Here is a 24,786-nt window from a genome sequence, read left to right as displayed (position 1 = left end):
CATAAATCCCTCCAGAGTAACAGCATGAAGGGCAATGACCTTGAGGAAGAAAAAATGCCTGTACCGGGCAACATTTTATATGCCTGACGGCCAACTTCCCAAAACCATGACAATCAGCAAGGTTGGTAACTGGCTGACCTCAAACCCACTCACATTCCTTTGTGAAGAGAATCCAAACTCAAGGGGTCCTCCACACACCTTCCACCCACCCACTCCCCATTCCCACATCCCCCGTACAGGACCTCCTCATTCAGCCCAAAGATCCAGCAGGTGCTAAAGAAATGTGAATAGTGTCAATACAAAAACAGATTACCTTTACACCACAATGTTTTTCAGACCTTCCCAAGATCAAGAGAGGTCTTCCCAGAATGTAACAAAGTGAATTTCAACCCTCACACCATTAACCATTGAGAGTATGACCCAGAGTTAGTTAAGGGGTATAAAGTGACTAGTGGTCAGTTATTGTTCAGTAGTTAGCAAGCATAATTGCAGGAACTCTACCCAGAGCTGAGCACACTTGGGTATCACGATGTCAGATGTCAGTTAAGGGTTATGTTCCTGTAAACCTAAGCACCAGAGCTAAATTAACAATTTCCCTTTTTGCCCTTAATTGGTGAAGAGTTCAAGTACTGCGATTCTACCAAAATGATCCTGGGTTGTGCCTCTTTCAAACATTTGTTTCTTTTTTTTTTTTTCCCAGCCACGCGGTGCACCGTGCAGGATCTTAGTTCCCTGATCAGGGATTGAACCCGTGCCCTCAGCAATGAAAGCGCCAAGTCCTAACCACTGAACCATCAGGGAATTCCCCATTTCAGTTTCTTAATACTAAACATTGGTAAAAAAATATCTCACCAGTGTCCACGATCAGCACAAGATGAACCAAAAGGGAAGAAGGCTCACCAAGTAGCCTTGGAAGTTATTTTAATTGACCTTCTGACTCAGGGGAGCTTTAACTCTTCTGACAGTGTTCCACAAGAGCTTCCTGGTCACCAATCCTAAACTATGAAAAAGTCTGAAAAAGCCCAGCTCAGAGTTATTTTGCCAAAGCTCTAGAGGAAGCTTTCTCTGGGGACAGACAATTGTCCCAGCGGTCATTCAGTTCCACAGAGCCACACTTGGATAGACTCTCTTCTCCCAAATTATACCAACCTCCATCAACCAAAAAGTTACCCACTCCCGTTTTGTAAAAAGCTCATTATCAGACTCACAGTGACACCCCTGCACTGGGAGTTTAACTTCCTGAAAGAGACAAACAAGAAGTCAAAGAGGGAAACAGACCCTGGTGAAACCTCACCACCATTACACACTCTTAAGAAGAGGTGCTGGGCTTTCCTGGGTCTAAACTAATGCCTTCATAGCAAGACCTCCCCCTTCCATTGCACAGGCAGAATGTGCCCAGTAGGGTAGTGGAAGTCCCAGGTAAAGGGAGCATAATACCCTAATGGGGACAGACTGCCTCCAGAGCCGAGTACAATTTACAGGACTCTTATCTTGTCTGTCTCGGCTAAAGGAAGGGCCCTATATAAGGCTGCCCTATAATACTGCATAATGACCAAACACTGGGCAGGAGCAAATGGATGCAAGAGGTACAAAGTAGCCATTTCTGCCCAGGGCCCAACAGAAGTGCGCTTAGTTATATCTCGGCAGTGAAGTTTTAAATTCCCTTCTAAAGGGAAAACCCAATTATATATATATATATAAAAAAAACAGGAAAAACAGCAAATGCATGCTGATTCTTCCTGTTCTAGTTCCCATTTTATTATTCAACTATCATGGAAAAAGCTCCAAGTGCACAGCACGAAACAGCAGATTCCTCCCCCCCGACCTATGTGCAGCTTAAATCTCGCCCTTCCTCCTTCTCCATCAACCCCAGCAGCCCTCCCTCCTGCTCCCCTGGCTCCTGCCAGGCCCCAGAGGCGCCCTGCCCACCACGGTCAGTCGGCGCCCCCCTTCTGTTTGGCCAGGGTGTGCTTCAGCTCCCTCAGGTTCTCCGTCAGCACCTCCACCTCGTCCAGGCGGCCGCACTGCTTGGCATCGAAGATGTACGCCTTGATGTTGTCGATCTGCTGGAGGAGCAGCTCCTCCTCTATGGGCTCCTCGCCCTCCTGCCCGCTCTCACTGTCCACCTCGAACGGGTTAGTACAGGGGGCCTCCTCGAAGGGGCTGCCAGGAACAGGAGGGCCTGAGGGTCTCTGAGGGGGATGCCCATCTTCCTCGTCAAAGGGGCCGGGGGCTGGGCTGTCTGGGCTAGTGAAGGGATTCCCCGCCACTGCCTCCTCTTCCTCCTCTTCCTCAAAAGGATTGTACTCCTTGAGGACACGGGCTGGAGGGCCGAGGGGAGGCTCTGCAGCAGGAGGGCTGGCCGTGCCCTCTGCTGCAGGGCTGGAGAGGTCTTCCTCATCAAAGGGATTTAGGGAGGGCACCTCATTGTGCTGCGACGTGGTGCTCTGGGGGAAGAATTCCTGGCCAAGGGCTGGGGCCCCAGACCACACTCTGATGGGCTCGAGAGCCGAGCTGGGTGAAGGGGTCTCGGGTGCCGCACTGCTCTGAGCTGGGGAACAGCCCAGATCCAAGGCATGAGCAAGGTGGTTGCGAGGCTCTCTGCCTGGCTCCAGCTGAAAAGGCCTGATTTCTCGGAAGTCCAGGGACCGAGTCCGCGTGTGCAGAGATGCCACCTGGAACTGCTCCCGTTCTCGTTCCCGCTCCCGTTCCCTCAGCATCTGCAGCTGTTCCCGCTGCAGGTCCTCCTCCTCAGCCTGCCTCCGGGACAGCTCAATGGCCTTCTCTGTCTGCTGCTGGTCATACTCGTCCTGCAGTTGGCGCAGGTTCTCCTGCAGCGTACGCACTTCATCCATCCGGCCCGCGGCCTTAGCCTGCCTGATAAAGGATGTGATGTTGTGGATCTGCTGGAGGAGTGGGTCCGAGTCTTCGACCTGCCCCTGACCTCCTGAGAGCGGGAGCCAGCCCTCAGCCTTTCTCAACGGGGCAGGGCCCCCGCGAAGGGACACCACCTCCCCGTTGGTCGCATGAGACACCAGGTCACTGCGCCTTTCCTCAAGCCTTCGCTGGGATTCCAGGGCAGCCTGGGGAGACACCAAAGCCAAAGAGAAGAAACACGGTCACCAGGCCAAGAGCCACACCGCCAGCCACCCTCTGCGGTCCCGCTATCCCTGTGTCAGTGAGACTCCAATTCTCCACCTCAGGACTACGATATCCAACTGCTAAAATCAAATCAGGCTTTTTTATCAGAAGGGAAGAAGGGACAAACCCTGATTTTCAAAATTACAATAACAAATAACAGTAAGTTAAGGAATAAGCTTTTCTCAATCTTAGATTCACTGGCCATGCACTTGTCTTAAATCTCTGAGGTCTATTACCACTCATCTACACTAGAACCTCACACAATCTTAAATACACATATTATTCTGTTTAATATTGCATATTCCAAAGTGTTCTACAAAGAACTCCCTGGTGTCTGGGTCCTCTGCAGCTTGTACCAGGGGGAGGATTGCCAGTCTCTATGGTATTCTGGACAGGAGAAAATCAGTAGAACCTCTGAAAGAAAAATAGGACCTGGAGAGAAAAATAATTATTCTGACCTCTGAAGATGAGAGAGGCCAGAAACAGAACAAAAGGAGAATGCAAACTGGAGAGAGTGAGAGGTTCTGACTTAACAACAACCTCACAGGACCTCCTGGGAGCCTGAGGAGGCCTCTGCGCTCAAGGGAGCCGCAGGGGAGAAGCCAGGACGCCAGCATCCCTGAGCTTCACTCACCCGTCTCTCCAGGATCTTCTTCCTCTCCACTTCCTGCTTCCTTTTCTTTTTCAGTTCCTCAAACTGTTCTTTGGTTGGCAGTGACATCAAACCAAGCAACTTTTCCTGCAGAGGGGTCACAGGCAATTTTACACTTACACCGTTTTAGGAAAAAAGTGAACCTGAAGCCCTCTAGGGAGAGCCCACTTAAGCTAAGCTACCCCACTCTCGGACAATCACGTGAATGAGCAGAGCAGGGAAGGACCTAACGCTGAAATTGGACCAGAGACAACTTCCAAATGGGCCAGCCTTTTCCTGATGAAATGATCAACACCAGACATCCCAGTTATTTGCCCTCTCAGTGGGGCCTTTTCCTGCCCTCCCTGTCTACATCCGTAAGCCTCCATCCGAGCCCCAACCCCACGCTCTTTACGTTTCTCCACAGCGCTCTCCACCCTCTTAAGCTACACTTTTTAGTTGTTTCTTATCTATTCCCCTCTCTAGAATACAAGCTTTATGAGAACAGGAATGTCTGTCTTTACTCATGGCAGGATACCCAGCACCTAGAACACTGCCTGGGACTCAGCAGGCACTTATCAAACGACTGTGGAATACAGCCACTAATCAAAAGCAGGAAGGGCCTCATTCTCTGCATTAGGATGTTGGGAAACTAACCCAACAGGACGCTTAGATCTCTGTCAGGAGCCCCATAGGGGATTGACCGTGACTCTCACAAGGGCTTTCTGAGGTAGAAACAACTTAGATCCAACCACCTAGGTCCAGTGCGCCCTTGAATAATCACCTGTTTCCTCCAAACCAATGGCCCAGGAAGAGTGCCGTTGGAGTTTATCTCAAGGAGGAAATGCTATGTGCAAGTATGTCCATCAGGCAATCCTCAACAGCAAAAAATGGGAATCTATCAAATGCCCAGTGAAAGGGGAATAGTTAAAGGATGGTGTACACAGAGCACTATTCTGTAGTCATTCAAACAAGAGCTGTTTGAGGACTGCATAAAAAAGTTCTTATGGGACTTCCCTGGTACTCCAGTCATTAAGACTTGGTGTTTCTGCTGCGGAGGGCATGGGTTCGATCCCTGGTCGGGGAACTAGAAATCCTGCATGCCGTGTGGCGCCGCCAAAAAAAAAAAGTGCTTATGATATAAAATTCAGCAATAAGAAGGCCTAAACTTGCAAATATGCTACTTATATAACTATAAGTAGCATATATAACTACTTTATATAACCAGTGCAAATGGAATTAAAAAGAAAATATATCAGAATGAGGCAGGATGGTGTTAAGGACATAGGACTAAAAGGAATATTTACTTTTCTTTGACATCCAGATTTTTCTCTAGATATGGCTGACACATTTATAACCTTAAAAAGTAATAAATGTACACACAGAAAATAAACAAGCCATTGGCCCAGTCTGCCTTCAGAGTGGTAGAAGAGCACGGGAGGCGAGTGCGGTGTTTCTGCCACCCAGGATGGCTTTACCTGCACAAAAAGCGTAGCTGAGTATCTGATCATCCTCTGCAGCCGTAAAGTGTTTGGATGTGGTGGAGGGTCCTGCTTCAAGTCTAAGGTTAAGATCTTCTTACTGAATTGGAACAAACACATCACTGTAACAGGCACTGCCAGCCTCAGAAACATGGGTGAAAAGTCCCGAGTCACCAGGCTTGCATGCCAGCAACATGTGTAGAGAAATGGGTTAGAGACTCCACTGAAATGTCCTTGCAGGCAAAGCCCATTTCTTACCCTTTGGCTGTACCCAAGGCCCCAAACAAGCACAGGGTGAACGACAAACACTCAGCCATCGAGGCACTGACCACTGGTGCAGGGCCAGCGTTGTGGGTGAGTGACCAGCACAGCAGAAGGGCCCTGCGCTTGGTTTCATATTCTGCTATCACTGTCTTACAATCCTTAATTTTGAACAAGGGACCTGAATTTTCATTTTGCAGCAGACCCTAAAACCACGTAGCTAGCCCTGCACGTACGGATGGACAAGGGTTCCCTATCTCTGTTCTGAGTCACAGTACTTCCTACACTGCAAAGGGCTGATGTAACCCCAACAGCCAATCCACAGTTAAAAAGCAGTGACTGGGACTCCCCTGGTGGTCCAGTGGTTAAGACTCGGCACTTTCACTGCCATGGGCCTGGGTTCGATCCCTGGTCGGGGAACTAAGATCTCACAAGCTGCACAGCACGGCCAAAAAAAAAAAAAGGCAGCAGTCAACTTGAAGAAAAGAATCTGGGTTTCCATCTGGGCTCCAGCACTTCTTTATAGCTTCCCCTATAAAATGGGGATGTTAATCTCTACCTCACAGGGTAACTGTGGTATAATAGAGGAGCTACTCTGTGTGGAAGCAGTCAGTGACTGGCACACAGCTGGTGTCAATCAGCCCCTATTCCTTTAAGAATCATGAACAGTAGAAATCCTTAACCGAAAGTTACTGAGAGGCACTGAGCGCCAGAGCTGGCAACTCCCTCAGCCTCCTCCTCACACACTCCCACTACCACCAGGACTGGGTGAGCTCAGGTATGCTGGCCGCCCACCACTCATGAACGCAGCACCTCCTCCACTCAAGGCAGCACGTGAGACATCACCTAACAGACCTTACCTTAAAGCGTCTATTAGCTCATACACTTTCTGCACCTCCACTCGAAGGTCACTGGCATGTTCCAGACTGTAGGTTGTCTCTCCAGCACTAGGGAGAAATCACAGAAATGTGTGATCTAAGTGTCAGCTCACTGAACGGGCAGTGTGGTGTAAAAGGACTCACAGAGGAGTAGACAGTTAATTCTCTCCAAGTGGCATTTCAGACTCTTGTATATATTGCAGTGCTCACTCCTTTTCAAAATATAAGTGCTAACCAACTAGAAACTGCTTTTAATTTGCAGACAACATAGGGACACACTAGTGCCGAGGTCTTTGAGGACCAGCTCCTAAGCTCATTGCCAAAATAAATGTGACTGAATCTACTTCAGCCTACTTTCCCTGAAAAGTTTCAGTGCATCTAGTAAGACGGATGAAGTGGTTTACTAAATGAGTTGGTTAGACCACGTAAGAGGAGAAGGCACTTTCTTTTCGCACTCAAAGACTACCCAGGGAGCGGAGGAATGATAGGAAAGCTGACGAAGGAATCCAAGCCATGGCCCACGTGGCACTGTCAGTTGCCCCATGCTCCTGGGTCTCACAAACAATGGCTCCCTGTGTGAGAAAAACACTTGGACTCCAACTCAAGAAAGGAGGTGAGAGGGAGTAACTCTGCCCAGGGTGGAGGAGGGGACATCAGGGAAGGCCAGAGGTGGCTTAACCCCAGTCTCAGAGGAACAGCAACAGTTATTATGTGGTCTTAGAATTATTCCTTTACGAGTCTGCCATTCCCACCAGACTGCTGAACTCCAAGTGCAGTGATTATGGCTTTTCATTTTTATACCCCTAGTAACTAGCACATGGGACAAGCTTAAACAATGTTTACTGTGAAGAGAAACATTTCAAATGATCTCCAAGCTATTAACCCAGCCTCAGCAATGGCCACTCAACTCTCTTCCTGAGGGAGCAGCAATTTAAGTTAAATAAGCAGAAAGAACTGCTGTGTTTACCTGTTTTCCATCTATAAGGCAGCCCTAGCTGGAAAAATCTTGGTGTGTGCTGTAATCTGCAGGTTCAATAAAGTTGTTTCATCATCTCTAACTGCACAGTTTGCAAAAAGAACATCAGATCAGAACTCAGAAGACTTGCACTTTGTCTTGATAATGCCAAGTCATGTGGAAACTAACAGGGTTGGCCCAAATCTGAAATCACTGCCCTGGTCTCAGTCACATCAACCAACTGTATTCTCCTCAGAGCACCTATCATGCCTGGCATTATTATCACGTGCGTTACTTGTTCACTTGGTTATGGTCTGCACTCCCATGATAACGAAGCTGTCTTCACTGTCCATTGCTGCAGCCCCAGCACCCAGAACAGCACTTGGCACGTAACTCGTGCTTGATAAATATCCACTGAGTGAATGAGTGACAGACTGAAAGGCACTTACTTAAAGCACTTCAGAACTGGTCTTTGGAGGCGTAAGAGTTAGACACCTGGAAACACGCTCAGCAATGGTAGCTCCCCCCTGGCTACGGAGGCCCATAGAGTCTCTGTTGCAACTATTCAACTCTGCTGCTGTAGTGCAAAATCAGCTACAGTAATCAAACAAATGGGCATGGCTGTGTCCCAATAACATTTTATTTATAAAAAACAAGAGACAATAATAAGTGTGGGCAAGAATGTGGAGAAATTCAAAGTCTCATACACTGTTGATGGGAATGTAAAATGGTGCAGTCATTTAGGAAAACTGTCAGGCAATTCCTCAAAAAGTTAAACACAGAGTTACCATATGACCCAAGAACTCTACTCCTAGGTATATATCCAAGAGAAATAAAAATATATGTCCACAAAACACCTATACATGAATATGGATAGAAGCATTATTCCCAGTAGCCAGAAGTGGAAAAACCCAACTGTTCACCAAGGGACTAATGGATAAACAAAATGTGGTCTACCCATACAGTGCCTTCATACAAAAGAAATGATGCACTGACACATGCTACAACAGGGATGAATCTTGAAAACTTTACATTATGTGAAAAAAGCCAGGCACAATAGATCATATAACTATGATTCTATTTACATGAAATATCCAAACTAGGCAAATCCATAAACAGAAAGCAGACTAGTGGTTGCCAGAGAAAGGGAGAAGGAGCAGGGACTGCTAACGGGTATGGGGTTTCTTACTAGGATGATGAAAGTGTTTCAGAATTAAGACAGTGCTGATGGGTGTACAATTTTGTGAATGTTGTACTAAATGTGATGTGATGGTTGTACGAAAACCACTGAACTGTACACTTTAAAAGGATGAATTTTATGGTGTGTGCATTAAATCTTAATTTTAAAAGAAGAGACGGCACACTAGACGTGGCCCGAGGGCCAAAGTCTGCCAAACCCTGACCTAAAGTAAATGTCTGCTCTCAGCCCTGACACCTCAGTGTCACCTTGAAGTGGCATCTACCCAGGCACAAGCATGAGGCACAGTGCCCTTGCTCACCTCCGGATGCTGCACTTGGCAGTGGTGCTTATCGTCCAAGGCCCTTCCTAAACCCGCTCAATCAGAAAAGCTGGGGTCACATGACTGAACATGACTACACAGGACTGCAACATGCACCCCAAAGAAATACAGATATGACGAAGATTCTCTGCAGTCGGGGGCAGAAGAAAAGCCTGGGCAGAGTTAGGAATTTCATTTTCACCTACTAAAGAACTGACCTAAAATGCCAGAAAACAGTCACCACTAAATTAGTGAAACAGAGAGGAATAGCTTACTTTAAGGATGCTGCCATCCTGATGTATTCAGGAGCTTTTTGGTCAACTTTCTCCATGCAAAGTCGTAATTTCTAAGAACAAAAAAGAAGAGGTGAGTTGTGCTCTCAAGGTACAAAAAAGCCTACCCAGAGGTTATGCTAAATCAACAGAGATGTATTTAAAATGTGCAGTTTTATAAAATGAAAAAAGTACAGAGAGTGGTTTTTAGTTGTTTTGTTTTGTTTGTTGTTATCAATTTCCTGATTTAGACCTACTCTACAAGAAAACCTTGCAGGATGGAAAGAAAGCGAGGGTGAACGTTGTTTTTTTTTTTTTTAACAAATTTATTTATTTATTTTTGGCTGCGTTGGGTCTTTGTTGCTGTGCGCGGGCTTTCTCTAGTTGTGGCGAATGGTGGCTACTCTTCGTTGTGGTGCATGAGCTTCTCATCGTGGTGGCTTCTCTTGTTGCAGAGCACGGGCTCTAGGTGCACAGGCTTCAATAGTTTTGGCATGCGGGCTCAGTAGTTGTGGCTCGCAGGCTCTAGAGCACATGCTCAGTAATTGTGGAGCACGAGCTTAGTTGCTCTGCGGCATGTGGGATCTTCCCAGACCAGGGCTCGAACCCGTGTCCCCTGCACTGGCAGGCGGATTCTTAACCACTGTGCCACCAGGGAAACCCGAGGGTGAACTTTTGACTGGATGTTTCTGAGAGGAGCAAGGCCTTCCAGGACACAAGTCATCTGAGTGTACCAAGGTAGAGAAAAGAAATTAGTTCCTAGGTCCTTTATCTGCCAGGTGACCCTAGATACCAGCACAAGGCACTGCCAGGGCTCATTTCAAAAACGAAGGAAGCCAAAAGCACGGCAGCTATTTACAAAAATGAGTTATCAGATCATGAGCTCCACATAAAGGATGGACAGGGCCTCCCTGGTGGCGCAGTGGTTAAGAGTCCGCCTGCTGATGCAGGGGATACGGGTTCGTGCCCCGGTCTGGGAGGATCCCATATGCCACGGAGCGGCTGGGCCCGTGAGCCATGGCCGCTGGGCCTGCGCATCCGGAGCCTGTGCTCCGCAACGGGAGAGGCCACAACAGTGAGAGGCCCGCATACGGCAAAAAGAAAAAAAAATAAAAAAAAATTAAAAAAAGGATGGACAATGGCTACACCTGCAACTCAGCAAGGGTTTAATTAACACCATTTCTAGTAGTCTGAGTATTTTCATGGTGGTTTCAGAAATACAGCCACTGTGACCTGCAGAACTGCTACCAGTGACCATTCAGTGATCATCAGACAAAAAAAAATCCCTCCTTGGGGCTTCCCTGGTGGTGCAGTGGTTAAGAATCCGCCTGACAATGCAGGGGACACGGCCCTGTCCCAGGAAGATCCCACATGCCGCGGAGCAACTAAGCCCGTGCTCCACAACTACTGAGCCTGAGCTCTAGAGCCTGCGAGCCACAACTACTGAAGCCCACGTGCCACAACTACTGAAGACCGCGCGCCTAGAGCCTGTGCTCCGCAACAAGATAAGCCACCACAATGAGAAGCCCACGCACCACAATGAAGAGTAACCCCTGCTAGCCGCAACTAGAGAAAGCCCACGCGCAGCAATGAAGCCCAACGCAGCCAAAAATAAATAAATAAAAAAATAAAATCTATTTAAAAAAAAAAAGAACACACCCCTCCTCTGCTCAGTTTTGCACAAACTGCTTCCGATGCCCGGGCTGGTTTCCTCCTCCCTGTTTCCTACCACCTCCCTGCCCAACCCCCACCTGGCTCATCCTTCTCATCTTGAAGGCCTCACCTGGCCATTAGGAGGCTGAGCCAAGCTCACACCCAGTCTGACTCTAAATCCCAGCTTCTGGCACCACACTCTGCTCCTTTAAAGCAGCATCTACTGAAGGCATTCCAGGGTTGCTGGTGGTAATGAGAGCTGAGGCATTTGAATGGACTTAAAGGAGGAAGCTCTAAGCCTCTGGGCAGTTTCTCAAACTCCCAAGTGAGTGTGGCAGGACTCTTCCAGCCCACTCTTCACCACCAGCTCCAGCTCCTGCCCACCCACAGAACTTGTCCACACTGCATGGCAACCACCCTTCCTCCTCCTGCCCCTGGGCCACAGAAGCCCCTAACCCCCACACACACCCCCACCGCTGTCAAGTGGGCATGGAAGGGCGAGGGAACAAGTTTGTTGCAACATAACCAGTGACTCTGCGACTCACCCAGGGCCCTAGCTAGTGCCCTTTGACAGACACTAAAAATGATTCAAGGGAATGACTTCCCAAAGCGTTCTCCAAAATCTGCAGGCATGTATATAACCAACAGCCAGATCTCTCGAATCAGACTCAAGGGCACACACGAATCACCTCGTAGAGCTTCACGATGTCAGGGGTGTGCTCCTTCTCGTCGATCTGCTGCTCTCTCTTGAGTAGTGTGTCCTTGCAGTGTGTACAGCAGCGGATCCGGTCGTCATCCTTCTCGTCCAGGACAGAGCTCACGCTGCTCACGCTGCTGATACTGGCCCGGCGGGAGCCGTGGACACTGTTGGGTGACTGGCTGGGGCTGGTATGAGTGCTCAGGGAGTCCTTGCTGGCACTGGTGAGCTTGTCTGTAAAGCACAACACAGGACAGGCAGCAGTGAGCCCGCAGCCTCCAATCACCCCACCAGCCACGACAGTAGTGGAATCCAACGGTGGGGGCGGCACGAGAGCAGGCTCTGCCTACAGGCGAGAAGCACGCACACCTCTGCCTTCCCGGGCTTCGGCTCTGAGGTGGGATGGACGCCCAGTGCAGCCACCAAAGAGTCAGGCAGCCTTGGACAGTGTGTCTCTGAGGCTCTGAAGCCCACCCCTAACCTGGCCTTACCACCCACTGCCCTGCTCCATCTGCCCCGTGCCTGAGACACAAACCAGGCTCTCCCTGGGCTACCCTCCACGGCCTTCCCCCACACCCAGATGCCCGACTCCTACCCCTTCCAGAGCTCAGATCAAATGGCACATCCTCCCGGAAGCCCCCCCCCCCGCAATTCCTTGAGGCAAAAACAATCTGCCTTTCTATCAGTTTCTACTACGTCGCCCCTCGTGGAGCACTTCCCACTTTTCCCTGTAGTGACAGCTCTATGTACAGCCCAGAGCTGCCCTAGGAATCTGTGATCCTGAGGGTAGAAACTGTCTTATTCATAGCTGCACCCCTATATTTTTTCCAACAGGGCCACTTCATAGCAGCTACCCAGTAAATGTCAGTTAATTAGCTCAAAAGAAGGAGGGTGAAGAGTGTCCCCAAAACATAGCTTATAAAGTGTCAGGTAAGACAGGGAGTCGCCTCAGGGAGAAAGGGGAAGTATCTAGGTAACGCGAGCCCGCTGGACATCAGAGCTCGACAGAGGAAGCATCTGCTTCTGTCCCATGTTATCCAGACATCCTGCAGCCAACGGTACATGCAGAGTCAGCAGAACTCTCCAGGGTTGCAAAATCCCCCCGAAAGTCCCAGAATTAGCCAAAACCCCATGAGATCAGCTTTAGCAACCTTTAACCAGCTGAGGTTCAAAGCTCTGGACCATTGGGACCACTGGGTTTCACCTAACCTTTACAGCCTCATTCCCACATTCTCAAGCAGTGTTTCACACCCCCAACTACTGTACCTGCTCTTCTACTAACCTTCCCCGGGCCTTTCCACACCCCACGCCTGCACACCAGCTCTTCACTCTCCCCAGGATGCCAGCCTGCCCCACCTCTCTGCAGGCCCAGTTGGGTTTCAGGGCTGCTCTCAAACGTCACCTCCTGACCCTGAGCACCCACACTCTCACTCTTCTTCAGCCTCTGTGGCGGCCTCAGCAGCACTCAGTGGCTCTCATATTACGACATTACAGCCTGTTCTATATGACAGTGAGCTGTCTGTGACTCTTTGCTCAAAGGAAAGGACAAGCCCGCTGCTCATTTTAAGACCACCTCCTACAGTCTCCTCGCAAAGCCTCACCTGCCACTTCAAGCAGAGCTGACAAAGATTCCATCAACTCGGGACTTCCCTGGTGGCGCAGTGGTTAAGAATCCACCTGCCAATGCAGGGGATATGGGTTCCAGCCCTGGTCCGGGAAGATCCCACATGCCACGGAGCAACTAAGCCCATGCGCCACCACTACTGAGCTTGCACTCTAGAGCCCGCGAGCCACAACTACTGAGCCTGCTCACCAGAACTACTGAAGCCCATGCACCTAGAGCCCATGCTCCCTAACAAGAGAAGCCACCACAATGAAAAAAGCCTGCGCACCACAACGAAGAGTAGCCCCCGCTCGCCGCAATTGGAGAAAGCCCGCTGGCAGCAATGAAGACCCAACACAGCCAAAAATAAATAAATAAATAAATTTATTTTTTAAAAAAAGATTCCGTCAACTCTCCCACGTGCCTGACACAACTTCTCTCATCATACTTGTCTCTTTATAAAGCACTTGTTTGTCAGTGTGTCTCCCCTGCTGGATGCTGGACTCCCTGAAGGAAACGATGATGCTTATAGACCAGACGTGGGCAAACAACAACCTGCAAGCCAAGTCCAGCCTGTTTTTGTATGGCCCTCAAGCTACATATGGTTTTTACACTTCAAAAAGGTTGTTTAAAACAGAAGAAGAAATGTGACAGAAACCGTATGTGGCCCACAAAGCCTGAAATGTTTACTACCTGATCTTTTATGGGAGAAGTTTGCCAACCTCTGTTACAGACCATTGAATCACCGGTCCCTAACACAGGGCCTAGGCTGTCATGGGCTTCAAGGAACAAACAAGTAAATGAATGAAGATCCCATGGGCCATTAATTTTTTTAAAACGTCCCCCAAATCACCCAGTGGTAATTAGTAAACAAGTTAGTCTCAAAAGGAGATCAGGGTCCAGGGCCCGCCCCCCCATCACCTACTTGCCCAGGGAAGGCTGACGAGCTCCATACACTTCTTGCACATAATAGACCCACAGAGGCGGCAGTGGTGGCGGCGGTTGCGGATGCTGAACTTATTCCCACAGTCTGGACAGAAGGGGACATCCTGGTCGTTGACCCAAGGCACCACGGACTTCTCTATTGCTTTGGGAAGAACAAAACAAAAAGCAAACAATCATAAATGTAGGCCATTTTAAAAAGGAGATCTGGTCAAGAAGAAAGATAAAGAATAGAAGGAATGTGAGCAAAGGTGTAGAGTTACCTCGGATCTTCGCAGACTCAGTATTTGTTCTGTCAAATGCAGTGAGCTGACAAGGAGAAAAAAGTGCCAGAAGGAATTAATCTGATGGTGTATACACTTTCTACAGGCAGAAGCATCAAGTGGGAATGAGCACACCAGCACTGCTCAAGTCTTATCTGTCGTCTCCAACCCCAAAATGTCACAAAAACAACTTTGTGGGGGATAGAGTATTAGCTTTGCATCCAGAAGGTACCTCCCTGCGCATGACCCATTCCAATCTCTTTATTGTCAGTTACCCGCTTAAGCAATAACCAGGGGTAGGCAAGGGCACGGTGGGGTGGCTACTGAAAGCAATGGGAACCCCCCGATTCACCACAGTCCTCCTGGACAATGAAAGTGGTCACATATTTCTGCCCTACGAAGTACCCATAAAGAATTGAACCCGTGGGGTTGCTGCCATGCCCACCACACAACCCAGCTTATACAAAACAAGCATTTCCAGGGTTAAAGTAAACAGAGCGATCGTGGTATTGAAGACAGACTCTTAAACCAACCACAGGACGAGAGGTTCCCACACTGCACACTGGCCCTGGCAGGGTACTCCTCACACGCCTGGTTACTAGCCTCTCTGTTTGCCATCACATGGTATCACACACTATGCCTCACTGCGTGATTGTCCCTGGGACACCCAAACGAGGAAAGGATCTAAAGGCAGAAAGGCTGTCCAGCAGCCAAGTGGGCTTCATAGGAAGAAAAAGGGAAGCCGGATATGTGGCCAGTCATCAACCTGGGCCACTACCTTCAGTAAAGCCAGCCCAGGCTAGAACCATCCACCACGTCCTCAGCACAGCTCTAGGTGGGGCGCTTCCTTGCCAGCATCGGACATACACAATACACAAGACATATGCTACAGAAATGTAATTCTCCCCCCAGAAGATTTATACTTGCAAAAAAAAAGTGTTTTAAAACAAAAGATTTACCTTCTCTAACCTGATTATTAATTTATTGACTTCAACGACATAGTGGTCAATTCTGGCAGCTCGGTGTTTTTTGAAGTCGGAAAGATGGCTTCTCACAGCACCTAGGAGGGGAGGTGGTGACATAAACGACTTGTCGTTTCCCTGCGGGAGCCTCTCTACCTTGAATTTCAAACATTCTAGGATTTTATTATATTTATCTATTTATCTATCTATCTATCCATCGATCGGCCGCACCATGCAGCATGTGGGATCTTAGTTCCCCAACGAGGGATTGAACCTGGGCCCCCTATGTTGGGAGCGCGGAGTCTTAACCACTGGACCGCCAGGGAAGTCCATTAGAGTCTTACTAAAAATTAAAAAACTAGAAAAGCAAATGGAAGGAAATTTGCTAAAATGTTAACTGTGGTCACCTTGGGGCCACAAAGTATGATAGGAAAGACCTTAAGGACAGAGGTTGAACTCTGGAGCCAGCCTGTGCTCAAGTTTCAGTTCTGCCACACACTATGTGACCTTGCACAAGTTCCTTAACCTCTCTGTAACTTGGAGTACTCAGCCAGAAAATGGGGAAAACAGTAGTACCTACTCCACAGGGCTGTTATCAGGACTAAAGAAGTTAAAATTTATAAAATCCTTAGAATACTGCCTGGCACATGAATTTTTGTTAAATAAAAAGGCAGTAACATTATGGGCGATTTTTAAACATCTCAAACTTTTCTGGACTTTTCAAAGCTGGTACAATATGGTTTTTCATCAGAATAAAAACAATCCTTCTCAAAATAGCCTCCCAAATGTAAACGCTAATAGATGCCCTTGGAGGGGGCTAGTTAAACTGGTAACTTCTCAGTCCAGCAGCCAAGACCCAGGACAAACCTCCTCACACAAATGGAACCAAGTAGCCTGTTGTCTCAGTGCATCTGAAATATAACCTGCTCAATCCCACCTCTTCTGAAAGCCGGCCCTGCCCCCCCCAACCCTCCCAGCACTCAGTTCATTTCTTCCACCCAATGATGGCGTATTCACTTAGGTACTTTACCACAGGGGTCCCCAACCCATGCCACACGGCAGGAGGTGAGTGGAAGACAAGAGAGCGAGCAAAGCTTCACCTGCAGCTCCCCATCGCTCACATTACCGCCTGAACCATCCACCCTCCACCCCCGTCCATGGAAAAACTGACTTCCTCGAAACCGGTCCCTGTTGCCAAAAAGGTTGGGGACCACTGCTTTACCATATCTAGATCTTTACGCTACACTCTTAAGCATCCATGCTTTTCTTCTTCCCTAATCAACTTTAACACCTAATTAAATTTTAGTTTCGAATTTTTAGGACTGACAATACACATTAACTTTTAAAATTTGCCATTCACTTGACCTTTTGTAATTTGTGACTTCCTTCAGTTGCTGAAACAGGCAAGTTAATCAGTAAATCACCTTGATAATTTAACAAAGGCAATCATGAAATAAGCTATCAAAAAGCTAATAATTCATATGCTTGAAAAGTCTCCTTCATGTTTCTAATTGTCTTTCATATATAACTAATATATGTGTATAGTCTTATTTTTAAGCCATTTTTCTCCTGCCATAATGAAAATAAAATGCTTCCACTCTCCAACATGGTAGCCCCTAGCCACACATGGAGACTGATAACTTAAAATGTGGCTAATGTGTGGTTGTGGAACTGACTTTTAATTTTATTTAACTTTAATTTATTTAAATTTAAATAGCCACATATAGTTAGTAGCTATCATATTGGATAATGTAATTCTAGGACTTTCCTCTTCCAAAAAGACACATTCTGGGATTCCCTGGTGGTGCAGTGGTTAAGAATCGGCCTGCCAAGGCAGGGGACACGGGTTTGATCCCTGGTCTGGGAAGATCCCACATTCTGCAGAGCAACTAAGCCCGTACGCCACAACTACTGAGGCTGCACCCTAGAGCCCGCAAGCCACAACTACTGAGCCCGTGTGCCACATCTCCTGAAGCCCGCGCGCCTAGAACCCGTGCTCTGCAACAAGAGAAGCCACCGCAATGAGAAGCCCGCGCACCACAGGAAGAGTAGCCCCGCTCGCCACAACTAGAGAAAGCCTGTGCACGGCAACGAAGACCCAACGCAGCCAAAAATAAAAGTAAATAAAATAAATAAATTTATTTTAAAAATAAAATAAAAGACACATCCTGCAGCAGCACTATTTGGTAGATGACCCCAGGGTAAATATCACTTCCCTTCTTAGAGCCTGTTTTCTCATCTATAAATGGAATGAGCATCACTTCCCTTTCCACCTCACAAGGCTTTTGTGCAAGGTGAACAAGATAATGAGTATCAAAGTATAATAAAGTACTATGGGACTTCCCTGGCAGTCCAATGGTTAAGACTCCGCACTTCCAATGCAGGGGGCGCAGGTTCAATCCCTGGTTGGGGAACTAAGCTCCCACATGCCATGCAGAGCGGCCCCAAAACAAAACAAAGTATAATAAACTACTACGAAAGAATCATTATTTACCCATCGCATGGAGAGAAAATACTATATTAATGATCACTATCATTCAACAGTTAAAGGACATGTAAGATTAGCTAGTTCAACTCCATGTGGCATGATCTTTTTGGTAAAAGCTTTACTTGAGTTATCATTCAAATACATACAATTCACCATTTAAAGCATACAAATTCAATGGTTTTTAGTATATTGACAGGGTTGTGCAACCATCACCAAAATAAATTTTAGAACATTTTCATCATCCTGAAAAGATGGTAATTTTGAAAGTAAGTAGATGATACCACAATTACATGCTTCAGAAAATTAAGGTGCATGAACCAGTGCTTCTCAGTAGGCAGTTAATCAATGTCTACACAAGAAGAGACAGCCCAGTCAATGGACTGCACCTGGGCTGATGTCAGAGACCTGGATTCCTACCCCAGTTCAGCAGTTTCCTAGCTGTCTGACCCTGGGAGGTCCCCATGGAGTTCAGTAAGGATTAAATGAGAGTCCACAAGTAAAAGATTTAATGCAGTGCCTAACACAAAGCAGAGGTCCAGCTCATTCTTGTCCATTTTCTCCCCCCACTAGAACACAAGGTCCAGGAGAAGCTGACCACCATTCTGATTTACTGGTGTCTCTTCAGCCAACTCTTAAAACATACAGATGTTCAATAAATATTTGCTGAATGAATGAATGAACGAACGAATGAAAAGAATTTCTTACCAAGCTCCTGCGGTTCCCACATGTAAGGATCAACCCCTCCATAGCTGAAAGACTCATAACCTTGGGTCCCTGATTCAGCTCGGTCATCTCCTTCTCGTTTCAACAGCCTGTTCTTTGCTTTCCTAGCCTTCTGGACAAGACCTTGAAAAATAGAACAAACACCATATGAATCCACGAAGATAACCCAGTAGAGAGTCAAGGTCCTATAGGAAGAGCACTTAGATTTCACCTATCAACAGGGTCCCAATGCATTTCACGGCTTCTCCTGTATCAGGGTTCTTTCATTTTCTGAGGACATAAGTAATATGAGGGAAGGAGGAAAACTTCTAGAATCACTGTCACAATCCTATTTACTGGTCCAATTCCATCCTCCAGCCCATATACATTACAGGGATCTTGCTGCTTAAATCAATTATAAAGTTAAGGAGAGACTCAACTGCAGGCTGAGGAACATCAGCAAAACCTACCAGTAAATCAGTTCTGAAGTAGAGATTCTTTAATTCAAAGATCTGTATTTTAGATATGTAGTATGGAAGGGAACTCTTGGGTCTGGGGTCCCATAAGAAAGCTGCAGACTGTGATTTCAGCGTATTATTATGATTAACTCTAGTCTAAAATCCTAGGGCCATAAAAGATAAGAGACACTTCAGACAAAATTAAAGAATTTCGGGCTTCCCTGGTGGCGCAGTGGTTGAGAGTCCGCCTGCCGGTGCAGGGGACGTGGGTTCGTGCCCCGGTCCGGGAGGATCCCACATGCCGCGGAGCGGCTGGGCCTGTGAGCCATGGCCGCTGAGCCTGTGCGTCCGGAGCCTGTGCTCCACAACGGGAGGGGCCACAACAGTGAGAGGCCGGCGTACCGCCAGAAAAAAAAAAAAAAAAAAAGAGTTTCAAGGACTGTAACAGCTCGGGGACAAGGAAGTACACAACAGGAACTATGTGCTTCTATGAGGACAAAAACGCCAAGTCAAGAGCTCTAAAGGTAAAGAGAGAGAGCTAAATAGCAGGAATATGAGGACATTATGTTTTTATTTATTTATTTATTATTTGGCTGCATTGGGTCTTCGTTGCTGCACTCAGGCTTTCTCTAGTTGCGGCAAGCTAGGGCTACTCTTCATTGCGGTGCACGGGCTTCTCATTGTGGTGGCTTCTCTTGTTGCGGAGCACCGACTCTAGGCATGCAGTCTCAGTAGTTGTGGCACGCAGGCTCAGTAGTTGTGGCACGCAGGTTCAGTAGTTGTGGCACGCAGGCTCAGTAGTTGTGGCACGCAGGCTCAGTAGTTGTGGCTTGCAGGCTCTAGAGCTCAGGCTCAGTAATTGTGGCGCTCGGGCTTAGTTGCTCCGCCGCATGTGGGATCTTCCCGGACCAGGGCTCAAACCCACGTCCCCTGCATTGGCAGGTGGATTCTTAAACACTGCGCCACCAGGGGAGTCCCAAGGACATTATGGATAGTATAGTCTATCCCCTGGTAAGTCATTCCCCAGCCTTGGGTCTTGCCTCCCAAATTCCAGCAAGACAAATGGAATCAGAATCTTAATGAACACCAGAGTGCCTCCCAGATTTCAAGCTTCCTAAAAAAGAGGCTGATTAAGAGGAACAGAGAGAATGAGGAAAGTTAAATTCAACTGACAGCCCTTGTGTCCTGAAAAAGCTTTGTTAAAAAAAAATGCATCTCTGGGCTTCCCTGGTGGTGCAGCGGTTGAGAGTCCACCTGCCAATGCAGGGGACGCGGGTTCGTGCCCCGGTCCAGGAGGATCCCACATGCCGCGGAGCGGCTAGGCCCGTGAGCCATGGCTGCTGAGCCTGCGCGTCCACAGCCTGTGCTCCACAACGGGAAAGGCCACAACAGTGAGAGGCCCGTGTACCGCAAAAAAAAAAAAAAAAAAATGCATCTCAGATAAGGCAGATGTCCTAGACACAAAATGGACTAGACACTGAAACCTTCCTGAAAGGTTTGGATGGCTTTTTTATAGCAGAAGGTAGCTATAAAGTAAGCCTAGTGAAGGCACCAGGAAGACAATGGGCTATATACATAAATAGTTTCCCTCTGATGTGAGATACTGTGAGTTAGGAGAGAAAGTAGCCCATAACCTGCCCTTGTCAGGGATGGTGAGGCTAGTTTTAAGAGATTATGCTAGAGTTAGAACCAAAGCTTGAGCCAACCAAAGAAGGTCCTTCTTGCAGCCTTCCATTGTAACGGACACTAAACAGAGAATTAGAAATGCCCTTCCTAATAAAAGCAGGCTTTAGTGCTTGCAGCCCAGCCCCTTAGCTAACATCATCTTTTTTTTTTTTTTTTTTTTTTTTTGCAGTACGCGGGCCTCTCACTGTTGTGGCCTCTCCCGTTGCGGAGCACAGGCTCTGGACTCGCAGGCTCAGCAGCCATGGCTCACAGGCCCAGCCGCTCCACGGCATGTGGGATCTTCCCGGACTGGGGCACAAACCCGTGTCCCCTGCATCGGCAGGCAGACTCTCAACCACTGAGCCACCAGGGAAGCCCTGACTTTGTCATATTTTTGACAGAAGTTATAAATGTTAATACTTTCAACGACTCTTTTTTTCTGAACTGAAAAGTGAGACATGGAGTGAGACTTTGATTACAAGGGGCATGTGACTCACACGTGTGGAGGCCAGAGTCTGCTTAGGAATACATGGATCATTCCTTTCTCTCCCACCCAACAAAGAATTGTGAATACAGCAATAGACCTTTTTAATCTCATTGCCTTCAGAAATGTGGCCAGCTATTAACTGAATCACTAGGAAAGTGAATTCCAGAGCACCAGCATCATGCTTAGGGGTTAGAATCTAAAGTCCGGGAAATGAATAATCTGTATAGCAAAAATTACTTTGAAAAATTCTTTCTGCAACCCTCCAGGACCTGAGGGTCCTCGGAAGCTCAAAAACCAAGTTTTAACTTTTTGGGTTTAACTCCTTATATTTCAACCATAATCTTCCTTTTCCTGTGCTGCAGAGGACAAGGTCTAGTTGAAGAAGTAAGGATGGCAGGAAGGCCTGAATTTGTGACAGGTAAATGGGTGTACAATGTGCCTCCACTTACAGAGCGAAGGAAAGGAATTCCACCCCAAACCCTCTGAGGCTGGCAGTTAGGTCATTCAAACATCCTAGCAAGAGACAGCAGAGGACAGTAATTACACTTAGTAGGTTCAAAGCCGGGCTCTACCTCACTTGGCAGCTTCAGGCAAGTTACCTCTGTGTCTAATCTCCTCATCAGTAAGACGGGGCTCACAGTCACATAGTTACCGTGAGAATTAAATGAAGTTAATACACTGGAAGATTGTGAATAATGCCTGGCACATGGAAAGCACTAGAAATATGTTCTCTATTATTATTATTAATTTCGTATTGTTTATCCTATTACGGTGGCAACCTGGTAGCTGATGAAAACCATCCCACGAGTTAAAGCTCCCAGTGACAGAATGAGGTAAGCAGAAAATCCCTGCCTCTTACTTTTAATTTGCCCTTTGACATCACGGTCTTCCCCGGAGTGTTCTTCCTCATAATGTGACTGCAGCTGATAGAAAGACTGCAGGTCCTTCAGGCACAAAGGGCAGAGGAAGCCCTCCCTCACTTCCCCTGGGTCATCCAGAGAAGCCATGGCAGTGTCACTCTCAACCCCCGCCAGGCAGGGTCCTCATGCCAAGAGTCAGCTTGATTCCTCCACAAGAGACAAGGGATCCGCAGCGTTAGCTTAACCAAGCAGCACACAGGTGATGGGGAAGTGGCATCATGGCGCTGGATGAGGTATCCTCTCTGGAGTAGGAGTCCTAAGAAAGGAAAGAAGCGGGGGAAAACCAGTTCAGGCAAATTAGCAGCAACTGAGAATTTTCCTTGTTCTTTTCACAGTTCAGGAAGGGTACTTAACATTTTTCAGTGCAAATCTGAGAACACAAACTGCTTTCTCGAATCCTTAAGACTAAAACACAAAACTTTCTAAGATATGAGAACATCACTGGACAATGGCAACTCAGTGAAAGGGAAAGCACAGATTCTTGAAGATAAGAAAGGAAAATACAACTTCAACAGTAAACACAATACCAAGGCAATTCACTAACATTCATTCCAATGATCCAGCTTCATAATCTGTATTCCACTTTAGCCGCTGCGGAAATGTCTGAAATAGTTATCAACAAGCACAAATTTCTATTTGACTCTCTTTACCTTGACCATTTATTCAACTACATATATGGAGCTCTTGCACCTCTGTCAAAAAGGCACTGATATAAAAGGGATAGTGCCTGCCCTAAAAATCAAACCAAACCAAATCAAACAAAATTCCAGCTTCAGTCTAAGGAGGAGCATTAGAAACCTAGTGATCAAAAAGAAAAATCTATTCTGTGTCTTACGTTTGTAGGGTACTTTTTCTCCAATAAACTTACTAGACTTTATAAACCAGCAAGCCTAACGCTCTCACTGCTTCAAAAATAAAAGAAGCTGATGCTTATACAATTCAGGGCTTAATAAGTTACATTTTCAGTTTCATCCGGCACACGGCAAAGTCACTTCCAATGTCATCTCAGAAAGATGCACAGCCACAGGAAAACGCAGACAAAACCAATCCACAAAAGCAGAAAAGTTTCTCCCCAAGAACCTGAGGCCATAAACCACAGTACAAAGTGAGGGGGAATGTACGACCGTCAGCTTTGAGCTGTGGATGGACCTGCTAACAGGGCCACGGAGAAGGAACTGCCTAGCCCTCAAAGCTGAAGAGTGGCAGTGACCCAGGAAATAAACAAATGAAACACGAGGTCTCTGTTTTCTTCCTCTAGCTAAAAAGCCCAATGGCTATATACATTCAGATCTCAGCCCCTTTTCCAGACGGTCGCTGAAAAAGCAGCTCCCGGCCCCTCCCAGCCAGTGGTTCACGTTCACCCGAGCCCCCTTCCTTCCCACGCACTCACGCTACCAACACACACTCCCCGCATCTCGAGACACCCTCACTTCCTCGAGAATGCCTTGCTTGACGCATTCTCCCATCGGGCAGCCCTGCACCTCTCCTCATAGCATTTATCTCAATCTGTAATCACAGGTACACAAAGCGACTTAATCCAACAGCCTGTAAGCTGTTTGACAGCAGAAGCCACGTCCTCGTTCCCAACACCACACCCCCCGGGTCAGTGCCCGGCACAAACCACCGAGAATCTCAACAACGCTCCAAGGGTGAATAAATGAATGAACGGACGAACCCTACAATCATATAACCAAATACCCAACACAAACCACCAAGCCAGGCCCCACGTCCACAATATATGAGAGACCCTCACACCCTAAATCACGTCCAAAATCCAAATAAAACCCACATCTCCTGCAACTCCACGTCCAGCGTGAGTGCTGCCGGCCACACGCCGCAGCCACCACACATCCCCCGGCCGCCCGACCACCCTCCACGTAACTCAACGTGACGTGCACGCGCCGCATCACCGCACCCACAGTGTGGTGGGTGAAAAGGCTCATCCCCACAAAGCACACACGACAACTTCACATAGGCACCACACAAACCCCGAACCCAAACGTCTAAACCTCCACAGAAGACCCAAAAAACGCTCCTGGGAGACAGCCCCCCGCCGCCCCAGCCGCGTAACGCTACAGAGCTCACACAACCCCAAGCAACCACAAAGTAAAAGCACCCCGGGCACACGAGCGAGACGCGCGGCCCGAGAGTCCCAGCGCCCACCACGCACGTCACACCCACCACACACGGATCCCACGCCCGCACGGCCCGCCCGCCCGCCCGGTTTCTGACAAGAACCCTGCAGGCACGCCCAGCCCTGTGTACCTTTCCCGGTCCCACAGCCGCGAAGGCCTGTCCAGTTCTCCGACACGAGCTCGGGGCCTCCACGACCCCTCAAGCGGTCGAGGCCACCATCTCCATCGACTGCTCGGCGCTCGACAGTCGCGCCTGCGTCGACGCCTAAAACGAAAGAAAGGCAGACGGACCACGGAGGAGCGCCAAGTCTTCGAGGGGACAGAAGGGAATCCCCAAGCGCAGGCCAGCGGCGGATTCTGCGCAGGCGCAGGAAAAACCGGCCAGGCGAGGCTGGGTAATTTTGCGACGTTTTGACGACTCTGGTAGTTCCGCCAGCGAGGTTGAACCACGCCCCTTGCTCTCTACACCACTGTTAAGTATGGGAAAACTGAAGCCTATGCTTTTTTGCTCCTTGACCGAGGTGCGCAGTGAATGAGGCAGCGAACGGTTTTGAATGCCTCCTCCCTCACAGCCAAATGCACTTCTAAATTAATTAGAGTCAATTAAACTTCCTGAGCGCTAGAGAGTAAAGGAATTATTTGAGAGGCTTGGAAGATGTGGGGAGTCTGGAATATAACAGCATGAGAGTGGGC

At 48.0% G+C, this 24,786-nt stretch overlaps 1 protein-coding gene across 1 annotated transcript; it reads right to left on the bottom strand.

Moving 5' to 3' along the window:
• Window positions 1-1,723: 1,723 nt before the first annotated feature.
• Window positions 1,724-24,423, bottom strand: RBSN (rabenosyn, RAB effector). The gene is made up of 12 exons (XM_060110638.1): window positions 24,224-24,423; window positions 21,898-22,214; window positions 18,432-18,572; window positions 15,236-15,336; window positions 14,277-14,322; window positions 13,997-14,158; window positions 11,461-11,702; window positions 9,122-9,192; window positions 6,375-6,461; window positions 5,251-5,353; window positions 3,776-3,880; window positions 1,724-3,083 (listed from the first exon to the last, which is right to left on the bottom strand). Exons 2-12 carry the CDS (start codon window positions 22,043-22,045, stop codon window positions 1,935-1,937), a joined length of 2,355 nt encoding a protein of 784 aa, XP_059966621.1. The 5' UTR covers window positions 22,046-22,214; window positions 24,224-24,423; the 3' UTR covers window positions 1,724-1,934.
• Window positions 24,424-24,786: the final 363 nt, after the last annotated feature.

Source organism: Mesoplodon densirostris, chromosome 10, assembly GCF_025265405.1.
Source record: "Mesoplodon densirostris isolate mMesDen1 chromosome 10, mMesDen1 primary haplotype, whole genome shotgun sequence".
Taxonomy (NCBI): domain Eukaryota; kingdom Metazoa; phylum Chordata; class Mammalia; order Artiodactyla; family Ziphiidae; genus Mesoplodon; species Mesoplodon densirostris.
Note: the sequence above shows the minus strand (reverse complement) of the source record. Positions and strands in the feature narration are given on the sequence as shown.

Excerpts from the sequence above, each read along its gene's own strand:
- RBSN (XM_060110638.1), bottom strand. The coding sequence starts at position 22,045 with ATGGCTTCTCTGGATGACCCAGGGGAAGTGAGGGAGGGCTTCCTCTGC. Across the intron at positions 6,462-9,121 it reads AGGATGGCAGCATCCTTAAA|TGCTGGAGAGACAACCTACA; the intron begins GTAAGCTATTCC and ends ATTTCTCCCTAG. Across the intron at positions 5,354-6,374 it reads GAGCTAATAGACGCTTTAAG|TAAGAAGATCTTAACCTTAG; the intron begins GTAAGGTCTGTT and ends GTTCCAATTCAG.